The sequence below is a fragment of the Schistocerca americana genome, chromosome 7, assembly GCF_021461395.2.
Source record: "Schistocerca americana isolate TAMUIC-IGC-003095 chromosome 7, iqSchAmer2.1, whole genome shotgun sequence".
Lineage (NCBI taxonomy): Eukaryota > Metazoa > Arthropoda > Insecta > Orthoptera > Acrididae > Schistocerca > Schistocerca americana.
Window position 1 is genome coordinate 476688356 of NC_060125.1, and position 24946 is coordinate 476713301.

The 24946-nt window shown below is 44.0% G+C and overlaps 1 protein-coding gene across 1 annotated transcript in view; it reads right to left on the bottom strand.

The window, feature by feature from the left end:
- The window catches only part of LOC124623027 (bumetanide-sensitive sodium-(potassium)-chloride cotransporter), a 239889-nt gene extending 224378 nt beyond the window's left edge, over positions 1 to 15511 (bottom strand). Inside the window, exon 1 of the mRNA XM_047148819.1 lies at positions 15248 to 15511. Coding sequence (XP_047004775.1) covers positions 15248 to 15511 — 264 coding nt within the window. The remainder of the gene's footprint in view (positions 1 to 15247) is intronic.
- Positions 15512 to 24946: the final 9435 nt, after the last annotated feature.

A 24946-nucleotide genomic window follows, 5' to 3' on the forward strand; every position in this document is an offset into this window, starting at 1 on the left:
ACCAACCGATCCCTTCTTCTAGTTAAGTTGTGCCACAAATTTCTCTTCTCTGCAATTCTATTCAATACCTCCTCATTAGTTATGTGATCTACCCATCGAATCTCCAGCATTCTTCTGCAGCACAACATTTCGAAAGCTTCTATTCTCTTTTTGTCTAAATTATTTATCGTCCACGTTTCACTTCCATACATGGCTACACTCCATACAAATACTTTCAGAAATGACTTTCTGACACTTAAATCAATACTCGATGTTAACAAATTCTTCTTCTTCAGAAACGCTTTCCTTGCCATTGCCACTCTACATTTTATATCCTCTCTACTTCGACCATCATCAGTTATTTTGCTCCGCAAATAGCAAAACTCTTTTACTATTTTAAGTGTCTCATTTCCTAATCTAATTCCCTCAGCATCACTCGACTTAATTCGACTACATTCCGTTATCCTCGTTTTACTTTTGTTGATGTTCATCTTATATCCCTGGTACTAAGTGCGTGATGCAGTGTTACATGTACCTGCAGTAACTGCACTAATTCGTGTAATTTGGGAAAGATGTACACTGTCTCGCGCTAACACAACTTTTTCTTTTGTTTGTGAACGTAGACGAAGCTGAGACAGAGCCTCGTAGCTTCGTGGTAATGGTGTTGACTTCGTGCCTAACGTCCGCACAAAATACAGGTCGTTAGCAACCCAGATATCGTCCCTGATTCAGCCAAAGCCGAAAAGCAGTTTAGAGACAAATACTTTACCCCGTGACAGTAGCTTTCTATCATCGTCCTAAGGGAATACTGAAATGCATTCGCCGAAAGACGAAACGCAAGAAATGTAAATTACGCAGATGATGGCAGAGAGATTCGTTATAGTTGTGCAAGCACGTCGACATCAAGGGCTGTTCAGTAAGTAATGCAACACATTTTTTCTGAAAGTAGGTTGTTTTTATTTCAGAGTCCAGTACACCATATTATTCTCAACTCTTATGGGTACAAAAGCCTATTTTTCAACATAGTGCGATGGTCTTACGCCGCTGTACTGGGAGGGCGTCCGCCCCCGTTAGCTGAGTGGTCAGCGCGACAAAATGTCAATCCTAATGGTCCGGGTTCGATTCCCGGCTGGCGATCCGACTACACATGATTATAAAATTTTGACCTCTCTTTAGGTGCTGGATTACACTCTCATTATCCTCATACAGATTACGTGTTCATCTGTAGCTTGTGTCGTCAGCTCGTCAGCACGCATAAGTGAATTATTGACTTTGGTTTCCTACTCATTCTGATATGAACACTCCTATCTTTGCATTATCAAAAGAACTCACTCTCTGACGTACCTTCATATTCATAATGAATGCTACTGCCGTTGTATCATTTTCTATTGCTGTTGAAATAACCTCATATTAGTCTGACCAGAATATCTTTTCGTTTTCCATTTCGTTTAATTGACCCCCACTAAATCTAAACTGAGCCTTTGCATTTTCCTTATCAGATTTTGTAGGTTCTACCACTTTAAAAAAATCTGAGATTCCACGCCCGTATTTATAGAGCGTTATGATTTCGTTGGTTATTCAATCTTTTTCTCATGGTCACTTCTCCCTCGGCAGTACCCTCTCGGAGATCTGAATGGGAGACTAATGTGGAATCTTTGGCCAATGGAGAGGTCGTAACGAAACTTTTTCAATTACAGGCGACATATTCGTGGAGCGACATTATGTGTTTTTAATGCAGTGGTTTCATTGCCTTCTGCATTCTCATGCCGTAGTTCGTTGCTTTTTCTTTCTCTTTTTAGGGACAGTTTCCCATCACAAGGGGAAGAGGGTATCCCGAGCCTCTTTCCTCACCTCTGCTGCCTCTTTAACGAGGATGTTGGCAGAACGATGGTGATTCACGCTTTAAGTCTTCGGCCGCCATTGCTGATGATTTTTATTCCGAATTCAAGCAGTGGCTGGGCTCGAACCCAGGACAATTGTGATTGCTAGCCAAACACATTACCCCCTTTTTTTAGGCGAACGTCACGTGACACCCGTTCAAGTTCATATTAGATCCTTTCATCCACGTTTTTATTACAGAGAGTAGGCAGCCCCCTGACCGGACACACGGAGCTACTACCTTGCCGGCTCCCTTAGATCACGGTGGCTAAGCATTATTGCTTTTCTGTTCATACAGGCCAGGAATACGTACGCGTATCGATTGTCACGGTCAAAGCGCCGCGAGCTCTGTGACAGTGAAGTTAGTTACTCTCGTATTTGTTGGTTGAAAGGTAGCGGTTGAGCGAGTCACCTTCGCCGCGGGCCGACCCTTAACAATAGCCGTAATTGCACTGACTAGCGAGAGGGCGTATTGTTATTATGAGTGGTGATACAAGGAAAACTGTATGAGTGAATATTACGATAGTGTTAGCGTCTATCGCGCTGATCAATCTGTATTCCAGTGTATTTTGATGGCAGTATTAGATATAGCTGTGTTATCAGAGTGCTTTGTGTCGATTAGTATTTCATTTTGATTATGCTTTACCACGCAGATAATAAAGAATTGCATCTTTTTCGCTTATTCATGTTAGGCAATGGTCTATAATATAAAGAAAATTAGTTAATTATACGCACATATTTTGGTAGGAGATGTGTCATTCCAGTTTCTCTAAATTATTTGTTTACAAATATTCATCATCTTCTTCTTCTTTTGCTAGTGCCTTTGTCCCACAGTTTTCGCATGGTCGGTATGATTTCGGCCAGATTTGGAGTGGTTAATTGAAGGGGTGGCGGATGCCCGTCCTACGCCCCCCCCCCCCCCCCCCCTCATTCCTCTCCTCCAACCTCCTCGGAGGAAAACAGTGTAACTCAGCTGTCTGCTTCTAGAGTAAACCATGATATAGTGCGAACGTGTTTCGAAAGTCCGTAAGTCATGTAACTGAGGTGAGACATGGGAAACTGGAAATTTGTGGTAAGATCTTACGGGACCAAACTGCTGAGGTCATCGGTCCCTAAGCTTACACACAACTTAATCTAACTTAAACTAACTTACGCTAAGGACAACACACACACACCCATGCCCGAGGGAGAACTCGAACCTCCGACGGAGAAAGTCATGGAAACCGTGACAAGACGTCTTAGAACGCGCGGCTACCTCGCGCGGCGCGGGACTTGGGGACCGGACCGGTATTCACCTAGTGTGATGTGGAAAACCGCCTAAAAAACACATCCAGGCTGGCCAGCACACCAGGTGCGCCAGGCGGATTCGATCCGGGGCTGGCGCGCCTACCCAAGTCCAGGAAGCAGCGCATTAGCTCTCTCGGCTAACCTGGCGAGTGTTTACAAATATTTATCTTATCAATATTAATTATTTTTACTCGTATCGAGATTAAACGTCATTAATCTCTGAAGCGAATGGACGCATTTCTCTTATTTAACTTAAAAAGAGAATTCTTTTTTATGTCAAAATTCAACTGTGACTTTGACTGCAATGGTATCTCATTCCACCTCAACATTAGTACGCAGCCCTGGAATAACACCGCACGGTTAACGATGCAGTCTGAAGCGCTTTGCCACGGTTCGCGCGGTTCGTCCGTCGGAGATTCGAGTCCTCCCTACGGCATAGGTGTATGTGTTGTCCTTAGCGTAAGTTAGTTTAAGCTAGACTAAGTAGTGTGTAAGCATAGGGAGCAATGACCTCAGCAGTTTGGTCCCATAGGAACCTACCACAAATTTTCCCTGGAATACCGCTATAACATGTCCGTCTCCGAGTCGATGGTCTTTATTGATTTGCCATACATACAAACCAACTTTACGCTGCTTTCTTCCTTTAATTAACGCCGCTAGTAAACTATTTTGAATGTTAAAAGACAGACTGCGGGGTAAAGCTGTAGGTTGGAACGCCACTCTGTCTTGAACTACACATCACAGTACTGTTTCTACTACTACTAATACTACGACGAGTCAAATGGATACCTCAGAAATGTAATTAAAAATCGACATTTGGCGCCATTGTTCTGTAAGTTGACAGTACTGTTATTACCAGTGAAGTAAGAATGCCCTACAGGCGGTGACTAGTGATGGGATAAAGAACTGTCTTCAGCAACTGATCGATTGGCCATCGAGTTTTTTCGTTCAGCCGGTTCTTTCTGTTGAATGAAACGATCGAATGAAACTAGTGAGCCGCCACGTCACTCTCCAGGTTTGAATTTTTTCATTTAATGTGAGACAGCCGACTGACACAAGTGTCAATCAGTTACGTCAGTTACGGTTTCACTCTTTCCTGTGGGAATGGGCGCGTGACGTCGGCCCCGTAGCCCGTCTCGTGCTGCTATCAGGGCCAGGGTTAGAGCCGACGCGAGGAGGTGGCGCCGTGGCCGATGTCAGCGCAGTGCTGCCGGGACCTGCGTTAGTGCTCAGTAGCTACCTCCTCCCGTCGTCTGCCCCCCTGGCCTTGCCAGCAGCAGGACGTCGACGTGGCGCCTAACTCCATGAACATGAAAACAGTCGCAAAAATCTGGCAACCTTCCCTTATTCTTCACATACTCCTAAGAGAACTTTTGTGCTTGCTCATCTTTATTCTCCGAACCTTCAGTACATAATTAAATAATGATCGATTTAAACTCTGTCGTGCGCACTGGGATATTTTCACGTAGACCTGAGTGGTGGGGCTACTCTCTGGGGGTACGTGTACCCTTGTTTGAAATGTATACCATTGCTTTTACTTCACCTAATGAAAGTACTACAGACTGGTTTCACTCGGATGCATAGGTGGATATCTGAGTCAACTAAACCATTAAATACTGGTTTCTATTGATGAACGAATGGTATACGTGCTTCAGCAGACAGAAAAACTAAAGACTGGTGTCACTGGAAAAGAAAGGATGAATAACTCAGTCAGTACCCAAAACACCACCAGATATTGTCGACCTTTTCATTCGGCTGTCCTCAGAGACGGGTTTCACGCGAAAGAAATGAATGAATAATAAATAATTCAACTGATCCGTAAAACTACAAACGACAGATTCGATTATTTCCATTTCGTTGCTCTCATAGACTGACTTCACTCAAAAGAATGAATGAATAATTCAACTGATACGTAAGACTACAACGGAATGAGTCGATTGTTTTCCAGTAACTGACAATCAGTTGTTTTCAGATAAATGGTTCAAATGGCTCTGAGCACTATGGGACTAAACTGCTGAGGTCATCAGTCCCCTAGAACTTAGAACTACTTAAATCTAAGGACGTCACACACATCCATGCCTGAGGCGGGATTCGAACCTGCGACCGTAGCGGTCGCGCGTTTCCAGACTTAGCACCTAGAACCGCTCGGCCACCCGGACGGCAGTTGTTTTCATTTGGTTGTTCCCATCAGTAGCGGCAGCACACTATAGGCAAGCTAAACGCGGCCAGTTGGTAATGGCAGCACCACTTGTGAAATGTTCCAAAGAAGAACCGTGTTCTGTCATACGTTTTCTGAGCAATGAAGGCGCAAAACCTAATGATATCCATCGGCGAAAAAAAAGGTCCAGTATGGTGATGAATGTCTACCACTGCAGCAGTTGCATGTGTGGAGCAGAAAGTTTGGAAGTGGTGTGACTTCTGTGACAAACGCTCAAGACCAATTCAGGCACATCGCATTATGACAGCAGAGTATGCGCAACAGTTGAAGACATTGTGTTGGAAAATCGCCACGCGACGATGGATGAAACGGACGTTGGACGTTAGTCATGTCTCGTACACGACCAGGGAGATCCGTGCATGTCCTGCACTAGAGGTAGTTGTAACACTACAACACAGTTCAAATGGCTCTGAGCACTATGGAACTTAACATCTTAGGCCATCAGTCCCCTAGAACTTAGAACTACTTAAACCTAACTAACCTAAGGACATCACACACATTCATGCCCGAGGCAGGATTCGAACCTGCGACCGTAGCAGTCCCGCGGTTCCGGACTACAGTGCCTAGAACCGCACGGCCACCGCGGCCGGCTACAACACAGTTCCTCACTTAGTTTACAGTCACTTAATTCTATGACTTTAAAACAATATTTTGTAATTGTATGTATTTGCGAGTTTTGTCAATAATTATTGTGTGTTCAAATGTGTGTGAAATCTTATGGGACTTAACTGCTAAGGTCATCAGTCCCTAAACTTACACACTACTTAACTTAAATTATCCTAAGGACAAACACACACACACCCATGCCCGAGGGAGGACTCGAACCTCCGCCGGGAAGAGCCGCATAGTCCATGACTGAAGCGCCTTGGACCGCTCGGCTAATCTCGCGCGGCAATAATGATTGTTTATGAAAATGTAATACGATGTTAGCAGAACAAAAAAAAAGCTTTGTCAAAGCTTTGTATTTTCACGCTGGCAGTGTCAGGGAAATTCATACAGTACGGAGCGCAAAGAATATCTTTTAATGTAGCAAAAAAATCGTTGCCGTGACCGCCCGCAGTCGTGGTACTGGAGGTAAAGAAGAGGGTTGCGAATCATCTGAAGTGGGATACAGACGTGAAATGTTGGCGCATTAAAGCCGGATGGAAATTGTTCTACAGTTGGTTTTGTAATATGCGGCAAGGCAAGCACGTGTATGGGGCAAGGTACATGGCTATAAGAAGTGGTGGTCATTAAGGAAGATTACTGTCTGCTCAAAGCTACTCATTCTGCTCGCTAACCAAGAAGGGCCTGTTGCCAATAATGGCTACTGTAAAAAGCATTGCATCGCACCATAAGCTATTCACTATGAGAGCTCAAGCCACTATTTTGTAGTTGTTTACAAGGCCCGCCAGCGTATTAGTTTATTCTTTTGAACGTTATAATATTGTTTAGTCAGATCATAAACTTTGTGAGTGGAGCTGATCGACCCAAGTCATTAACCATCAGCCGGGTCCCAGTCTATCACCAAACCTACCGAGAAAGTCACAAGTGAAAGAAATAATTTAAAGATGATAAAACCAATTAATTATGAAGTTAACTTTCATTGGCATAATTGTTGGAATCAGAGGCAGCAGTAATTACAGTTCTTCATAAAGTGTTGCACCACTACTGCAAGCAATTTGCCAACCCAAACGTTATTTAAAAGGAATTTATATTTCAATGACAAAAGTGTCGATGCTATTTCAGCCAAAGTAATTTTATGAATTTATGTTGTGTTTTACAAAAAAAATTCATGTGCTTATATCCTCATAACATGGCAGTGCTAAATGGTTGTTGCTATAAATGACACCATTTACTATCTTCATTTGAAAGGAACAATTAAGAGTGGCCGAGCGGTTAAAGGCGCTACAGTCTGGAACCGCACGACCGCTACGGTCGCAGGTTCGAATCCTGCCTCGGGCATGGATGTGTGTGATGTCGTTAGGTTAGTTAGGTTTAAGTAGTTCTAAGTTCTAGGGGACTTATGACCACAGCAGTTGAGTCCCATAGTGCTCAGAGCCATTTGAACCATTTGAACAATTAAGAAAAAGTAATTTGTTCTGGTCACGTTCCAGTAAATTTTCAGATAGATAACGTTACCGTGAGTTACATAATTCAGTACAATTTACATAAAATGTTGCTGGTCATTACCTACTATTGGCGTTCGTAATTATAAATAACATTTGTATCCCAAATTAATATCGTCGATGTTACACGTGCCTTCAACATCCAAGCTCGCGCGAGTGCATTCTGTTCAGTTGCTGCATTATTATTCCCTTCCAGCTATTGCGCATACATGATTTCAAAGTGATGTCAGTCATTAAGCAAATTTAACTTTTGCTGTTTTTGAGCTGGCAACCGTAATTATTATGCAATCTAAATTTAATCAACCATTTTAATTATTCAAAATTATTGCTATTGACTGTGAGTATTTTTATATTTCGATCGTTGTACTTAACAAAACCCAGTACAGTAACGATCAAAATATAACTACCTGTATTTTTTAGTTAAACATTGCTTTTCGGAATTGATGTCTTCTTTCCATTAACTGTGGAGCACTAGGTACACATCTCACAAAACGTTTTATACATCGGAGAGTGTAGATGTGTTAACAGATGTGTTGAACGACAGGCAGAACTATATCGAAAAATGACATACATGTGTTCAACTTTTGTTCAATTAAAAAAATTAAGGATTTCATTTAACTCCCCCTCCCTCCAGAAAAATGTAGACACTCTTAGATAGTAACTATGTTTGTGACAAAATGATTGCAATTTTGCGTGGTAACGTAGTCCATTGTTTTCTCAACAGATCTCGGGAAACGTTTTCCAGCAGATGACAATGTAGCAATGAGTGAAGAAAGCTTGTCGCTTGAGCAATGCAAGACCTTATTGAAGTGGTACTGGAAGTACGAAAACATGTTGGAGGTACAACAGCAATAGCGTAATGTGTACGGAACTCAGCCACCAACTCGTACAACAATTTATCGTGGTCGGGGTAAATTTTAAGCTAACGTTACTGTTCAGGACGTGCATAAGGAAAGGTCTGTCCGACCAAGAACATCAAGTCTAGCTTCCAGCGCTGCTGAGTTGTAACAATATCTAGGTCACATCAAAAATCTGTGAAGCAGAGTGCACGTGAATGCGGGGTAAGCCGATCAAGCGTACGAAAAATTCTGAAGGTTGCACGCTGTGAACGAGGACAACCCAGATTGAAGGGTACAATACTGCGAGTGGTTTGGAGGTATGCTTCGGGAGGGGGAACTGTTTTCAGGAATGGTTATCTGGTCTGACGAGGCACAGTTCAGACAGAACGGTACTGTAAACAGCCACAGCTGCGTGTACTGGGCTCCTGAAGACCTTCACGTTCAGATGACAAACATGTTAATCTACTCGGTGTTAATGTGTGGTGTGGTCAGTCATTGGACTGTTTGATTGGCCCATTCTTCTTTGGAGGTACTGTAACTCGTGAGATGTGTGAGTTAACGAGCATTTCGCTCTCATTTAAGTACATGGCCGAAAGAGTCAGCCTTCAGGAATTGTGAAACAAACTCTGTCGTCCAGGACCGGATGCCACAAAGAGCGCAGATTCACCACGAGATGGGGAAACTCACAGGCGTCTATTCTCTATTGAGGCCCAAGCGCTGTAGTGTGCGAGTGAGACAGATGAGAACCTACGCCTTAGGGAAACCCAGTAGAAATCTTTTGTGGCCGAGGAGACATAGCAGTGTTAAATATGGCGGACCTAAGATCGACTATAAAGGGAAACATTTATGGAAACTATTTACTTCTGTAGTAATGCAGGAAATCAAGCCACAGTAATTTTAATCTGCCATCCTCCATAAATTTTCATGGCGATCCCAATAAAACTTGAATATTGATCATATCTATAATAGTTTAGGATTTACTGTTAAAGTGAAATTAACAAGTTTTGTAGCAAAGATCTGAATGCAAAAATCTAAACACTTTGGTCGATCATAACGATCGACATTTCATTTAGAAGCGTATCATTAAAATGCGAAAGCGGACACTGCTGGTCTAGACACCAAAGGGAACAGTTCGGATTGAGACGCGAAAGCGGGCAGTCGGTCTTTAGGCAGCTAGGAAGTGAAAGACTTAGAAAATGTCGCGTTGTGTGGTATCGAGGGACTTAGTCTCTGAGCGGTGAGTAGCCGCGCGCCTGGAGTGAACTCTTAACTTTTCGTGTAAATATCGAGGTGGAGTATTGTGTTTCGCGATGAGATTGTGAATGATCGAACTGTGTCAAATGGATATGCGCTCGAGAGTAACAGTAATTCTAAATACGACCACTTACGCTATTACTTTCCTTTCTGAATAAACGTTATTCTAACCAAATCGCAAATCGCAAATCGCATCGTTTATGGGCCGTTAATTTAGTTCCTGGTATTACACTTCTGGAAATTGAAATAAGAACACCGTGAATTCATTGTCCCAGGATGGGGAAACTTTATTGACACATTCCTGGGGTCAGATACATCACATGATCACACTGACAGAACCACAGGCACATAGACACAGGCAACAGAGCATGCACAATGTCGGCACTAGTACAGTGTATATCCACCTTTCGCAGCAATGCAGGCTGCTATTCTCCCATGGAGACGATCGTAGAGATGCTGGATGTAGTCCTGTGGAACGGCTTGCCATGCCATTTCCACCTGGCGCCTCAGTTGGACCAGCGATCGTGCTGGACGTGCAGACCGCGTGAGACGACGCTTCATCCAGTCCCAAACATGCTCAATGGGGGACAGATCCGGAGATGTTGCTGGGCAGGGTAGTTGACTTACACCTTCTAGAGCACGTTGGGTGGCACGGGATACATGCGGACGTGCATTGTCCTGTTGGAACAGCAAGTTCCCTTGCCGGTCTAGGAATGGTAGAACGATGGGTTCGATGACGGTTTGGATGTACCGTGCACTATTCAGTGTCCCCTCGACGATCACCAGTGGTGTACGGCCAGTGTAGGAGATCGCTCCCCACACCATGATGCCGGGTGTTGGCCCTGTGTGCCTCGGTCGTATGCAGTCCTGATTGTGGCGCTCACCTGCACGGCGCCAAACACGCATACGACCATCATTGGCACCAAGGCAGAAGCGACTCTCATCGCTGAAGACGACACGTCTCCATTCGTCCCTCCATTCACGCCTGTCGCGACACCACTGGAGGCGGGCTGCACGATGTTGGGGCGTGAGCGGAAGACGGCCTAACGGTGTGCGGGACCGTAGCCCAGCTTCATGGAGATGGTTGCGAATGGTCCTCGCCGATACCCCAGGAGCAACAGTGTCCCTAATTTGCTGGGAAGTGGCGGTGCGGTCCCCTACGGCACTGCGTAGGATCCTACGGTCTTGGCGTGCATCCGTGCGTCGCTGCGGTCCGGTCCCAGGTCGACGGGCACGTGCACCTTCCGCCGACCACTGGCGACAACATCGATGTACCGTGGAGACCTCACGCCCCACGTGTTGAGCAATTCGGCGGTACGTCCACCCGGCCTCCCGCATGCCCACTATACGCCCTCGCTCAAAGTCCGTCAACTGCACATACGGTTCACGTCCACGCTGTCGCGGCATGCTACCAGCGTTAAAGACTGCGATGGAGCTCCGTATGCCACGGCAAACTGGCTGACACTGACGGCGGCGGTGCACAAATGCTGCGCAGCTAGCGCCATTCGACGGCCAACACCGCGGTTCCTGGTGTGTCCGCTGTGCCGTGCGTGTGATCATTGCTTGTACAGCCCTCTCGCAGTGTCCGGAGCAAGTATGGTGGGTCTGACACCGGTGTCAATGTGTTCTTTTTTCCATTTCCAGGAGTGTATTATTACTGTTATTGTATGTTACAGTAACTTTGTATTTCGCAAACTTGCCATCAGCCAGACAGTTTAACCAATGGGTCACAAGTGTCTAGCCAGCCGCGGAGGCCGTGCGGTTCTGGCGCTGCAGTCCGGAACCGCGGAACTGCTACGGTCGCAGGTTCGAATCCTGCCTCGGGCATGGGTGTGTGTGATGTCCTTAGGTTAGTTAGGTTTAAGTAGTTCTAAGTTCTAGGAGACTTATGACCTAAGATGTTGAGTCCCATAGTGCTCAGAGCCATTTGAACAATTTGAACAAGTGTCTAATGTAGGACGTGTAATGCGACACGTGCGGTTCAACCCCTAGACGAGTTTGAGCCAAGACATTTCGACGAAGAGGAATCGCATGTGAGCCCGAACATCTTTGGGATGTTAGCTCGCAGATGGATCTTCATGTGCTGCAAACATCGATTTTTACCAGCCATCCGAGAGGTGTTTGAAAATGTAAGATTTTACCTACAAGATGGCACTTCGCCTCACTACCATAGAGATGTAAGAACCTATATGGATGGAAATCTATCTGGACGATGGATAGATCGAAGAGGAGCTGATAAGTACCCACTACCATCTCCAGACCTTACTCCTCTTAACTCCTAGCTATGGGGGACCTTGAAGAATGAAATTAACAACAGAAAATAGCTACACTGAACGAGCTACGAGAAACCATCGAGACATCTGTGGCTGTGGATCCGGTAGCACTGACAGCCACGGTTCGGTTAAGAGTTCACCGGCATCGTCGTTGTTTGGTTGCTAATGGGGGTAACATTGTACACACAAAATAATGTTCCCCTGTGCAAGAATTGTAACGGTTTGTCATTTTGTTCCACTAATACTGGCTATCAAAAAGTGTCTACATTTTTATGGACCCCTCTGTATGTTGTAACGTCTGCTGCCAAAACACACATTATATGTGGTAAAAAAAAAGAGAGAAAAGAATAATTGAACTGGAAGATTGTAATTGCGTGGACAATGATTGTGTGAACTTTATTTAATAAAGAGACACCATTATGTGTCACGTTTTATACTTGTATAGAATTATGTACCGAGTTTTTTTTAAGATAATATCAGTGTCGTCGAGTACTGAAACCGCCACAGACGATACTTATTAAATATCAAACAAAGATGAGAATATGTCACAGCGAGTATGAATAGTAGTGACCGAGCACTAGTTTCTCTGTCGTATTTTCGTAGTTACGTGAGTAGGAAGAGCCTGTGTCTCTATATTGTATGCTTGTGTAGTATTCTTTTGTGAAGATTGAGAGAAGGACGCCATTAGGTACTGATACGTAAAGGTGTGTAAGAATTTAATCTGTCTAAATGTTTTGAATAGAGTTACTTAGTGAAAACTTGCATAATGATTTGTAATAGGCTTGCCTGGTATTTTATCCCATCCTTTTAAGACTTTTCAGCTATTTAAATATTGTTCGTGGTGCAGAGCTGCGTTACGAACGAACGAGCCTCTGCCGCGGCGCATTCAAACTGCATTAAATGAAACCAATCATACCGCAAAGAAGCGGACAAGTAATAGTGAACTAAAATTATTTCTTTCAGATTTCGGGATTGCAGAGGAGAGCAGCAGATTTTATGATGTGTTTTACAGGTGGACGCGGGCTGCGGATGATAAATTATTAACAGTGCAAAAAGATAATTTACCTTCATGACATAAAAGAAATCGGGCTGTACGTAGTTCTAGTCTGGCAAACATTACAGCAAAAACATTTTTTCTCTGATAATAGCCTCATGTGCTCGTGTTAGCCCTGCTACTTATTGGTGTTTTAATGTTAACAAAAATCCACTGCAAAATTTTGATGTTGAACAAATATTGTGTACTGTAACATCAGTATTGATAACGAAATAATTTTCAGTAACCTTTTCAATAACTGTAAATTAAGGAAGATACGTTAAACTTTATAGCGAGTTACAGTAACGAAACAATGTTCCTTTTATAGAAAGCCAGATCCAAAATAATAAGAAAATAATATATTTTGTTTTGTTGAAAATTAATTATCCAAAGAAAGTCACAGCACAGTATCCCTGAAAAGTATTTCAGGGTTCTTTTCGTAGCAATATACTGGGTGTTACAAAAAGGTACGGCCAAACTTTCAGGAAACATTCCTCACACACAAAGAAAGAAAATATGTTATGTGGACATGTGTTCGGAAACGCTTACTTTCCATGTTAGAGCTCATTTTATTACTTCACTTCATATCACATTAATCATGGAATGGAAACACACAGCAACAGAACGTACCAGCGTGACTTCAAACACTTTGTTACAGGAAATGTTCAAAATGTCCTCCGTTAGCAAGGATACATGCATCCACCCTCCGTCGCATGGAATCCCTGATGCGCTGATGCAACCCTGGAGAATGGCGTATTGTATCACAGCCGTCCACAATACGAGCACGAAGAGTCTCTACATTTGGTACCGGGGTTGCGTAGACAAGAGCTTTCAAATGCCCCCATAAATAAAAGTCAAGAGGGTTGAGGTCAGGAGAGCGTGGAGGCCATGGAATTGGTCCGCCTCTACCAATCCATCGGTCACCGAATCTGTTGTTGAGAAGCGTACGAACACTTTGACTGAAATGTGCAGGAGCTCCATCGTGCACGAACCACATGTTGTGTCGTACTTGTAAAGGCACATGTTCTAGCAGCACAGGTAGAGTATCCCGTATGAAACCGTGATAACGTGCTCCATTGAGCGTAGGTGGAAGAACATGGGGCCCAATCAAGACATCACCAACAATGGCTGCCCAAACGTTCACAGAAAATCTGCGTTGATGACGTGATTGCACAATTGCGTGCGGATTCTCGTCAGTCCACACATGTTGGTTGTGAAAATTTACAATTTGATTACGTTGGAATGAAGCCTCAACCGTAAAGAGAACATTTGCACTGAAATGAGGATTGACACATTGTCGGATGAACCATTCGCAGAAGTGTACCCGTGGAGGCAAATCAGTTGCTGATAGTGCCTGTACACGCCGTACATGGTACGGAAACAACTGGTTCTGCCGTAGCACTCTCCATACAGTTACGTGGTCAACGTTACCTTGTACAGCAGCAACTTCTCTGACGCTGACATTAGGGTTATCGTCAACTGCACGAAGAATTGCCTCGTCCATTGCAGGTGTCCTCGTCGTTCTAGGTCTTCCCCAGTCGCGAGTCACAGGCTGGAATGTTCCGTGCTCCCTAAGACGCCGATCAATTGCCTCGAACGTCTTCCTGTCGGGACACCTTCGTTCTGGAAATCTGTCTCGATACAAACGTACTGCGCCACGGCTATTGCCCCGTGCTAATCCATACATCAAATGGGCATCTGCCAACTCCGCATTTGTAAACATTGCACTGACTGCAAAACCACGTTCGTGATGAACACTAACCTGTCGATGCTACGTACTGATGTGCTCGATGCTAGTACTGTAGAGCAATGAGTCGTATGTCAACACAAGCACCGAACTCAACATTACCTTCCTTCAATTGGGCCAACTGGCGGTGAATCGAAGAAGTACTGTACATACTGACGAAACTAAAATGAGCTCTAACATGCCGACCGAAGTGGCCGTGCGGTTAAAGGCGCTGCAGTCTGGAACCGCAAGACCGCTACGGTCGCAGGTTCGAATCCTGCCTCGGGCATGGATGTTTGTGATGTCCTTAGGTTAGTTAGGTTTAACTAGTTCTAAGTTCTAGGGGACTAATGACCTCAGCAGTTGAGTCCCATAGTGCTCAGAACCACCAGCTCTAACATGGAAATTAAGCGTTTCCGGACACATGTCCACATAACATCTATTCTTTATTTGTGTGTGAGGAGTGTTTCCTGAAAGTTTGGCCGTACCTTTTCGTAACACCCTGTATGTTACGTCGTCCATTTATCAATATATTAGTTGTTACGTGAGCAATAACAAAGCAGACAGCGAAAATGTGTTTGTCCAGTTGACATCTCTCAGTAGAGCGTGTGAAAGCGGGCGGCAGCACTGAGTGGTATGTGTGGAGACGCACCCGCTCCTCGGCGGTGGCGGCGAGCGCCGTCTCGCCGTGCAGGGCCCCCAGCGACGGCCGCTTCATGCCCCACTGGCGGTAGTTGTCGAGGCGGGGCAGCGCCTCCAGCGTCAGCTGCTGCAGCGACGAGCGGCGGCGCGGCTCCGTCACCAGGCACGTCGTCGACGTCGCCGTGAACACGTCCGTCGCGCCGCCCCCGCCGCCCCCGCTGGCTTTGCCCTCCTCCATGCCTTCCACTCTGCGCACGCTGAACCGGTTCTCCATTCTGAAACACCGACTCGTCGCAATGCATTCATTTGTCTTCAGTGGAACGCTGGGTGTAAATCTAAAGTGCTCAAAGCTGCGACGTTGAGAATCCAGCAAAAAGTCTGTTCCCTGGTATATGGAAGCTTCCAGGCCATTAACCTTATTTAAATACTAGCTGAGTACCCGGCGTTGCCCAGGTATGTACACTACATCTACATCTACATCATTACTCTGCAATTCACATTTAAGTGCTTGGCAGAGGGTTCATCGAACCACAATCATACTATCTCTCTACCATTCCACTCCCGAACAGCGCGCGGGAAAAACGAACACCTAAACCTTTCTGTTCGAGCTCTGATTTCTCTTATTTTATTTTGATGATCATTCCTACCTATGTAGGTTGGTCTCAACAAAATATTTTCGCATTCGGAAGAGAAAGTTGGTGACTGAAATTTCGTAAATAGATCTCGCCGCGACGAAAAACGTCTTTCCTTTAATGATTTCCATCCCAACTCGCGTATCATATCTGCCACACTCTCTCCCCTATTACGTGATAATACAAAACGAGCTGCCCTTTTTTGCACCCTTTCGATGTCCTCCGTCAGTCCCACCTGGTAAGGATCCCACACCGCGCAACAATATTCTAGCAGAGGACCAACGAGTGTAGTGTAAGCTGTGTCTTTAGCGGACTTGTTGCATCTTCTAAGTGTCCTGCCAATGAAACGCAACCTTTGGCTCGCCTTCCCCACAATATTATCTATGTGGTCTTTCCAACTGAAGTTCTTCGTAATTTTAACACCCAGGTACTTAGTTGAATTGACAGCCTTGAGAATTGTACTATTTATCGAGTAATCGAATTGCAACGGATTTCTTTTGGAATTCATGTGGATCACCTCACACTTTTCGTTATTTAGCGTCAACAGCCACCTGCCACACCATACAGCAATTTTTTCTAAATCGCTTTGCAACTGATACTGGTCTTCGGATGACCTTACTAAACGGTAAATTACAGCATCATCTGCGAACAACCTAAGAGAACTGCTCAGATTGTCACCTAGGTCATTTATATAGATCTGGAACAGCAGAGGTCTCAGGACGCTTCCCTGGGGAACACCTGATATCACTTCAGTTTTACTCGATGATTTGCCGTCTATTACTACGAACTGCGACCTTCCTGACAGGAAATCACGAATCCAGTCGCACAACTGAGACGATACCCCATAGGCCCGCAGCTTGATTAGAAGTCGCTTGTGAGGAACGGTGTCAAAAGCTTTCCGGAAATCTATAAATACGGAATCGACTTGAGATCTCCTGTCGATAGCGGCCATTACTTCGTGCGAATAAAGAGCTAGCTGCGTTGCACAAGAACGATGTTTTCTGAAACCATGCTGATTACGTATCAATAGATCGTTCCCTTCGAGGTGATTCATAATGTTTGAATACAGCATATACTCCAAAACCCTACTGCAAACCGACGTCAATTATATAGGTCTGTAGTTCGATGGATTACTCCTACTACCTTTCTTAAACACTGGTGCGACCTGCGCAATTTTACAATCTGTAGGTACAGATCTATCGGTGAGCGAGCGGTTGTATATGATTGCTAACTAGGGAGCTATTGTATCAGCGTAATCTGAAAGGAACCTAATCGGTATACAATCTGGGCCTGAAGGCTTGTCCGTGTCAAGACTATGTGATCTGAAGTATCCGGACACCCCCCAAAACATACCTCTTCATATTGGGTGCATTGTTCTGTCACCTACTGCCAGGTACTCCGTATCAGCGACCTCAGTAGTCATTAGACATCGTGAGAGAGCAGAATGGGGCGCTCCGCGGAACTCACGGACTCCGAATGTGGTCATACGTCTGTACGTGAGATTTCCATGCTCCTAAACATCCCTAGGTCTACTGTTTCCGATGTGATAGTGAAGTGGAAACGTGAAGGGACACGTATAGCACAATAGAGTACAGGCCGACCTCGTCTGTTCACTGACAGATTCCTCCGACAGTTGAAGAGGGTCGTAATGTGTAATAAGCAAACATCAGTCCAGACCATCACAAAGTAATTCCAAACTGCACTATGACAGTTAGGCGGGAGGTGAGAAAACTTGGATTTCATGGTCGAGAGGCTGCTCATAAGCCACACATCACTCCGGTAAATGCCAGACACCTCGCTTGGTGTAAGGAGCGTTAACACTGCATCATTGAACAGTGGAAAAACGTTATGTGGAGTGACGAATCACGGTACACAATGTGGCGATCCGATGCCAGGGTGTGGGTATGGCGAGGTGCTATGATGTTTTTACTGGCTATCAGTGATCAGAATGGAATAGATGGAGTTGTTCAGGAGAAGTGATTTCAAATTAGATTTAAAACTTACTTCGCTCTTTGTTAGACATTTTGTATTATTGGGCAAGTCATCAAAATTGTTTGTTGCTGCATATTGAACATGTCTGAGCCACTGATAGCTTTGACCGTGGGTAATGAAGGTCACTTTTCTCTCCAGAGGTGTAGGTATGTACATCGCTGTTCTTCTTAAGTTGTGATGGATTATTAATGAGGAATTTGATTAGCGAATGTATGCACTGTCGTTCGTGGTCTAGTGGCTAGCATTCCTGCCCCTGGATCACGATTCCCACCCGGTTGGTGACTTTGTCAGCCCAGGGACTGGGTGTTTGTGTTGTCCTCATCATTTCATCATCGTCCTTCGTGACAGTGGCTAGATTGGACTGTGCAAAAAATGGCGCTTTGCACGGGTGCTGATGACCGCACCGTAGAGTGCCCCAAAAACCAAACAACTACTGTGAATGCGTAGTGAAAATGCTTTTCTCCTTGAAGAGGTACCTACATATCGTCCGTGGGTGAACATTACATATTTTTCTTGTTGCTCGCTTTTATGCAATTAATACATTATTTCCAAGGGGTGAGTTACCCCAGAAAATTACCCTGTACGCAATTATTGAATGGAAGTGTGCAAAATACGTCAGGAGGTTGATAAGTTTGTTTGCAAGATTAGCAGTTATACGAAGAGCAGAAGTGGTTGAACTTCACTGTTTGAGAAGCTTAGTAATATGCTTCTACAAGTTCATGTTTTCATCAATACGTACACCAAAAAATTTTGAGCATGCTACCCTACTCACTGACACCTACTCATGCGCTACATCACTAGTTGGTGTGACTATTTGTTGTGTAGAACTGAATGTAGCGTGTTCTTTTTTTTCGAATTCACAGGAGTTAATCTCCAGAGGACTACTTAATAATTCTTTGGAAAATATCATCTACCAACTTTTCTGTTGCTTTCTTTCTAATGGGATTTATTGCAACACTACTAACGTCTGCAAAAAGTACCAATTTTTCTTGTTGAATGTTAAATGGAAGATCATCCACATATATAACTAAGGAGTGGACCCAAAATACGACCCTGTGGGACACACTTTGTGATTTTTTTTCCCCCCAGTGGCAAAAATTTTCTACCTTTCCGTCATTGTCTGAATTATTCGGCACAAACTTTTACACGTAAGTGAATCTTCCGCGCGGTACTCCCGTCGCTTCAACGCAATTCCTACTGGGATCTGCACACCGGTCCCCCACAAAAGTAATGAAAAAAGAATTATCGTTTTGAAACAACATACTGCTATTGCAGTTGTAAACAATTCAGAAAATTGCTGAACTGTGAACAAAATAAACAGAAGTAAAGAAAAATTGGATCTCTTTCCCCTACAAGGCTACGACTTATTTTGTGGTCCATTGTTGTCCAATGTTGACTTCAATTTCGTCTCCAATGATCCGTTAAGAAAGAGGCTGCCATACGACTATTCTCATCTTTTTGTGTCCTCCTCTTAATAGAGTGGCCCTTCATGATCCATGACGTACCAAAAGTCGCTATGCAGGGGCATCTTCCAGGCGTTTGTTTAGAAACGAGGTTTTAGGAAGAGCAAATAAATTTGTAAACTAGGATAAACGAGACAGAGTTTGCAGGCTTCGTTGTTTACGTATACACTACTGACCATTAAAATTGCTACACCACGAAGATGACGTGCTACAGACGCGAAATTTAACCGACAGGAAGAAGATGCTGTGATACGCAAATAATTAGCTTTTCAGAACATTCACACAAGGTTGCCGCCGGTGGCGACACCTACAACGTGCTGACATGAGGAAAGTTTCCAACCGATTTCTCATGCACAAACAGCAGTTGACCGGCGTTGCCTGGTGAAACGTTGTTGTGATGCCTAGTGTAAGGACTTTGATAAAGGTCGGATTGTAGCCTATCGCGATTGCGGTTTATCGTATCGCGACATTGCTGCTCGCGTTGGTCGAGATCGAATGACTGATAGCAGAATATGGAATCGATGGGTTCAGGAGGGTAATACGGAATGCCGTGCTGGATCCCAACGGCCTCGTATCACTAACAGTCGAGATGACAGACATCTTATCCGCTGCCAAGACATCAACCATCTGCACGAACAGTTCGACGTTTGCAGCAGCATCACCCGGCGTGATGGTATGGGGTGTCATTGGTTACACGTCTCGGTCACCTCTTGTTCGCATTGAGGGCACTTGGAACAGTGGACGTTACATTTCAGATGTGTTACGGCCCGTGGCTCAACCCTTCATTCGATCCCTGCGAAACCCTACATTTCAGCAGGATAATGCACGACCGCATGTTGCAGGTCCTGTACGGGCCTTTCTGGATACAGAAAGTGTTCGACTGCTGCTCTAGCCAGCACATTCTCCAGATGTCTCACCAATTGAAAACCGGCCGGAGTGGCCGAGCGGTTCTAGACGCTACAGTCTGGAACCGCGCGTCCGCTACGGTCGCAGGTTCGAATCCTGCCTCGGGCATGGATGTATGTGATGTCCTTAGGTTAGTTAGGTTTAAGTAGTTCTAAGTTCTAGGGGATTGATGACCTTAGAAGTTAACTCCCATAGTGCTCAGAGCCATCTGAACCAAACCAATTGAAAACGTCTGGTCAATGGTGGCCGAGCAACTGGCTCGTCACAATACGCCAGTCACTACTCTTGATGAACTGTGGTATCGTGTTGCAGCTCCATGGGCAGCTGTACCTGTACACGCCATCCAAGCTCTGTTTGACTCAATGCCCAGGCGTATCAAGGCCGTTATTACCGCCAGAGGTGGTTGTTCTGGGTACTGATTTCTCATGATCTATGCACCCCAATTGCATGAAAATGTAATCACGTGTCAGGTCTAGTATAATATGTTCGTCCAATGAATACCTGTTTACCATCTGCATTTCTTCTTCGTGTAGCAATTTTAATGGCCAGTAGTGTACTAATAGCAATAGCTTAATGACAAGACAGACACCCACGGAAGGACTCTTCGAGATTTGCTGAGGTAAGAGCTATATCGATGAGATCCAGTGTTAAAAAAGTGGTAATAGTTTAAGTAAACTAGGTTTCTCGGTGCGAATGGAAGACTCAAACACGTTATGCAGCACTAACAAAACAGATCATGCTAAGAAAAATGTAACGCACAAGCATATTTTTCAAGTTAGCGCTGAACGGAGCAGAAAACATGTCCAAAAGTAGCTTCTTATCCCAGTAAAATTATTTACACTCACGTAGATAGTAATTTTATTATCATCTTGTCAGAAAGGTCCCAGTTCGTAGTAACTGACGGAAAGTCATCGACTGAAGCTGAGGTGATACACGACATTCTCCCAAGGAAGTGTCATAGGTAATTTGCTGTTCCTAATCTACATAAACAGTTTAGGAGAGAATCTGAGCAGCCTTCCTAGATGATTTGCAGATGATGCAGATGTTTACTGTCTGGCGAAATCAACAGAAGATAAAAACCAATTGCAAAATGCTTCAGAATATATCTGTATGACATGAAAAGTAGCAATTGACGGTTACACGTTAAAATCACATAAGCATAGTGGCTGTCAACTGACCTAAATACCTAGGGATTACGAACAACTTAAACTGCAACGATAAGGTAGATAGCGTTGTGGGGAAGGAGAGCCAAAGATTGCGTTTTATTAGCAAAGCTCTTAAAAGATGCAACAGGTCTAAAGCCCGGTCCACACGCAACGATCTGTCTGTGGAGACATCGGTGCAGATGTCTGTACATGCAATAGATCGTTACAAATGTGGTGTGTTCACACGACACAAACCCCAATCTACTACTCGCCCGCCATCTGTCGGTGTAGAAAAGAAATATCAGTGACAAGCGACTACGCTCCCTGTAAACGTCAAAGATTTAATTAAGTTATTTTGAAATATAGAAATGGAGGAAGTTCTGTTGTGGTCTATGTTCGCAACTTGTGTTGCAAAAAACATTCACACCAACCGCAGGAGTGATTTCCCTAAATCACTCCAGGCAAATGCCGGGATGGTTCCTTTGAAAGGGCACGGCCGACTTCCTTCCCCATCCTTCCCTAATCCGATGAGACCGATGACCACGCTGTCTGGTCTCCTTCCCCAAACCAACCAACCAACCGCAGGAAACAGAGAAAGCGGTAAAAAGGGTGTAGACAGTGGCTGCTAAAGCGAAAGTAGTTTTCTCACGTAAATTTACTGCGAGAGTTGCAGGGCGAACCTAACGACTGGTGAAATTATTTGCGGATGGATGTCGAAACTTATAATTATCTCTTAAAGCTTGTAACCCCTCATATTATGAGAAAAAATACTTGTATGAGAATGGCAATTTCTCCTCATGAACGGTTGGTGGTAACATTAAGATTCCTAGCAACATGAAGGAGCTGCAAGGATTTGGAATTTTCAGCTGCAATATCGAAACAAGCGTTGAGTGAAATAATACCCAACACATGTGAAGCTATTTACGCTGTCTTGAAGGATGAGTTCTTTTTATAACAGTAGTTAATTTTCTATTATGTTTTCACACACATATATTCTTTTGAATAAACTTTGATAAACGTATGTGAAATATATTGTTTTACATTACCTCGAGTTCCATTTCCTCGCACATTGACACTCTAATTTCATCTTCAATTGTACTCCCGCTTGGCCTTGGCGTTTGTTGATCACTAAGAAAGCCAAGCAGATCAAAATACCATAACGTTGGCTGGTATACTTGATCTACTCCCACACCAAATCTTCTAGATTTCTGAACTTTGGATAACGCTTTTCGGTAAACAGTTCGCAACGAATTTTTTTTTTCCGAGGCGTCAACTGCCCGCTATTTTTCAATAAGAGCATTGTATGCTGCTGTCTTTCTGTCTCGGTCACTATATTCTTTACTTTTAATCTTCCACAAACATGGGTGGTTTCTATATATTTCAATGAATTCATTTACAAACTCTCGAGAACACTGACGAGTATCAGCCATTTTAATGCCCTGTGCGCACAAATACGAACACTAGACTGAGCAAACAGCTGTTTCGCGCCAGATTTGCGGCCATCTCCTGTCCACACGGTCCAACTTGTCTGCGCAGATGTGGTTTGAACCCACAGATTTGAGAGGTTTCGCTCAAATCTCCAACTCCAACTTCCAGGTTTGCACACACCTCAGGTTGGTGCAAATCTTCTGTCCACACGCAACGATCTGTCTGCGCAGATGTGATGTGCGCAGACATTTGCGGAGACAGATTGTTGTGTGTGGACGGACCTTACTAAAGAGACCGCCTACCCTACGCTTGTCCGTCCTCTTCTGGAGTAATTCTATGCGTTATAGAGTTCTTAAGAGAAGGGCTGCTCATTTTGTATTATCGCGAAATAGGGGAGAGAGTGTCAGGGATATTATACGCTAGTTGAGGTGGCAATCATTAAAACAAAGGCATTTTTCGTTGCAGATACTTCTTTTCACGAAATTTCAATCACCATCTTTGTCCTCCAAATACAAAAATATTTTTTTGATGCCCACCTGCACAGGGAGAAATTATTTTTGTAATAAAGTAAGAGGAATCAGAGCTCATACAGAAAGATTTAATTGTTCGTTTTTCTCGCGTGCTGTCCGAATGTGGAACAGTAGAGAAATAGTCTGAAGTTGTCTGGAAGAACTAGTTTTATTCTTGCGTGACTTACACAATGTGTTGGAAAGAAATGACTACTCAGAATATCAAAAGTGTCATGTAAGCGGAGGAAGTTACATAAAAGCGGGTGCTGAAATAGCTGCAAAGAATACCAGGTAGTTCCTAACCTAGAATTAATAGAGTACGTGGTGAAGAAGATAACGTTATATGTGTAATAAAGATTGTTTTTTGTAAACGCTACGATATCTGAGTGAACCAAAAAGTGTAAAAAATGTGCATATTTACTTTACCGACGTTGGAAGCAAAAACTGCCACTAAAATTTTCTCAGTCCTGTAGTACACGAAATATCTGCCGAGAAGGAAGTTCAGACGCACAAAAGGTGGTAAGGATAAACGAATTTGTGTGTTATTTTATTTTTTATATTCTTCTTCTCATAATTAACCTATTTTAAATTTTACTTAGATCATGAAGCTACGATTAGAACTTTAAGTTTGCTTGAGAAGTGTCTAAGCACTATCTTAAAAATAATTTTGTGAGCAATAATAACTATTAAACTTCAGCTCATCAATCGTGATTGAGCTATGTCATTTACGACACACTAAGGTCACGTTGTGGTAAAGCGACTACAAATCAGGGCTCGCGGATACCCTAAACAGGTCCCGCCAACGTATGCATATGCCGAGTACGAATTTCCCACCGGCTTCACCACTGCACATTACAACCTAACTGCTTTTCACTCTGCACCGTATCTTCGCCGTTACATTTCATTTTTCATGTCACTACATTTCAAATACTTATACATTGCACCTTCTTGTTCCGATGTTTAAAACCCAACTTTTCTCTTTGGCACTGTGATGTGTTGCAGTACTGAGACTAGAAAACTGTGTTTTTAGCTCTGGTCATAATCAGCGGTCACTTGAACCTTGGCTTACTCACCTCGATGGGCGGTCGTCAACAGCGACTGGTAGTACCTGTCAGCGTTAGCAGAAGTAGGACGGAGGAAATGTACACAATAACACGTCAAGGACGAAGGACTCTGGTTAGGACGTCAGTTTGGTTTCACAGTTACGCCATTTGCTGAAGAAACAGAGGTGTAAGCAGATTTATTCTCTCTCCTCTCTCCGTTCGGTTTGTATCTCAACACACAATCCACACTCCAGTTGTGATATAACTGTTATGACTTCTTACATAAGATAAAATTATTCGTGGATAAAAAAAAAAGAATGGTGACTTTTACCTCGTGGAAAGGCAACAGGGCGGATTACTGTTCAAACATATGAAGCTGTTGGAGAAGTAGATCAGAGAGACCCAGCTACAGCCGTTTTGAACGAGCTACTTCAGCTTAAGTCTTGGGAAAGGACGCGGAAGTCTGTATCGTGACGGATGGACGGCAAACGTGTAGCCCGCTCCTCCGAATATAAGGCTGTAAGGTGTCGATATGAAGGGAGGTGGCAGTCGTTTTGTAATCTTTGCCACAGGGAGCTTGGTTCCTCAGCA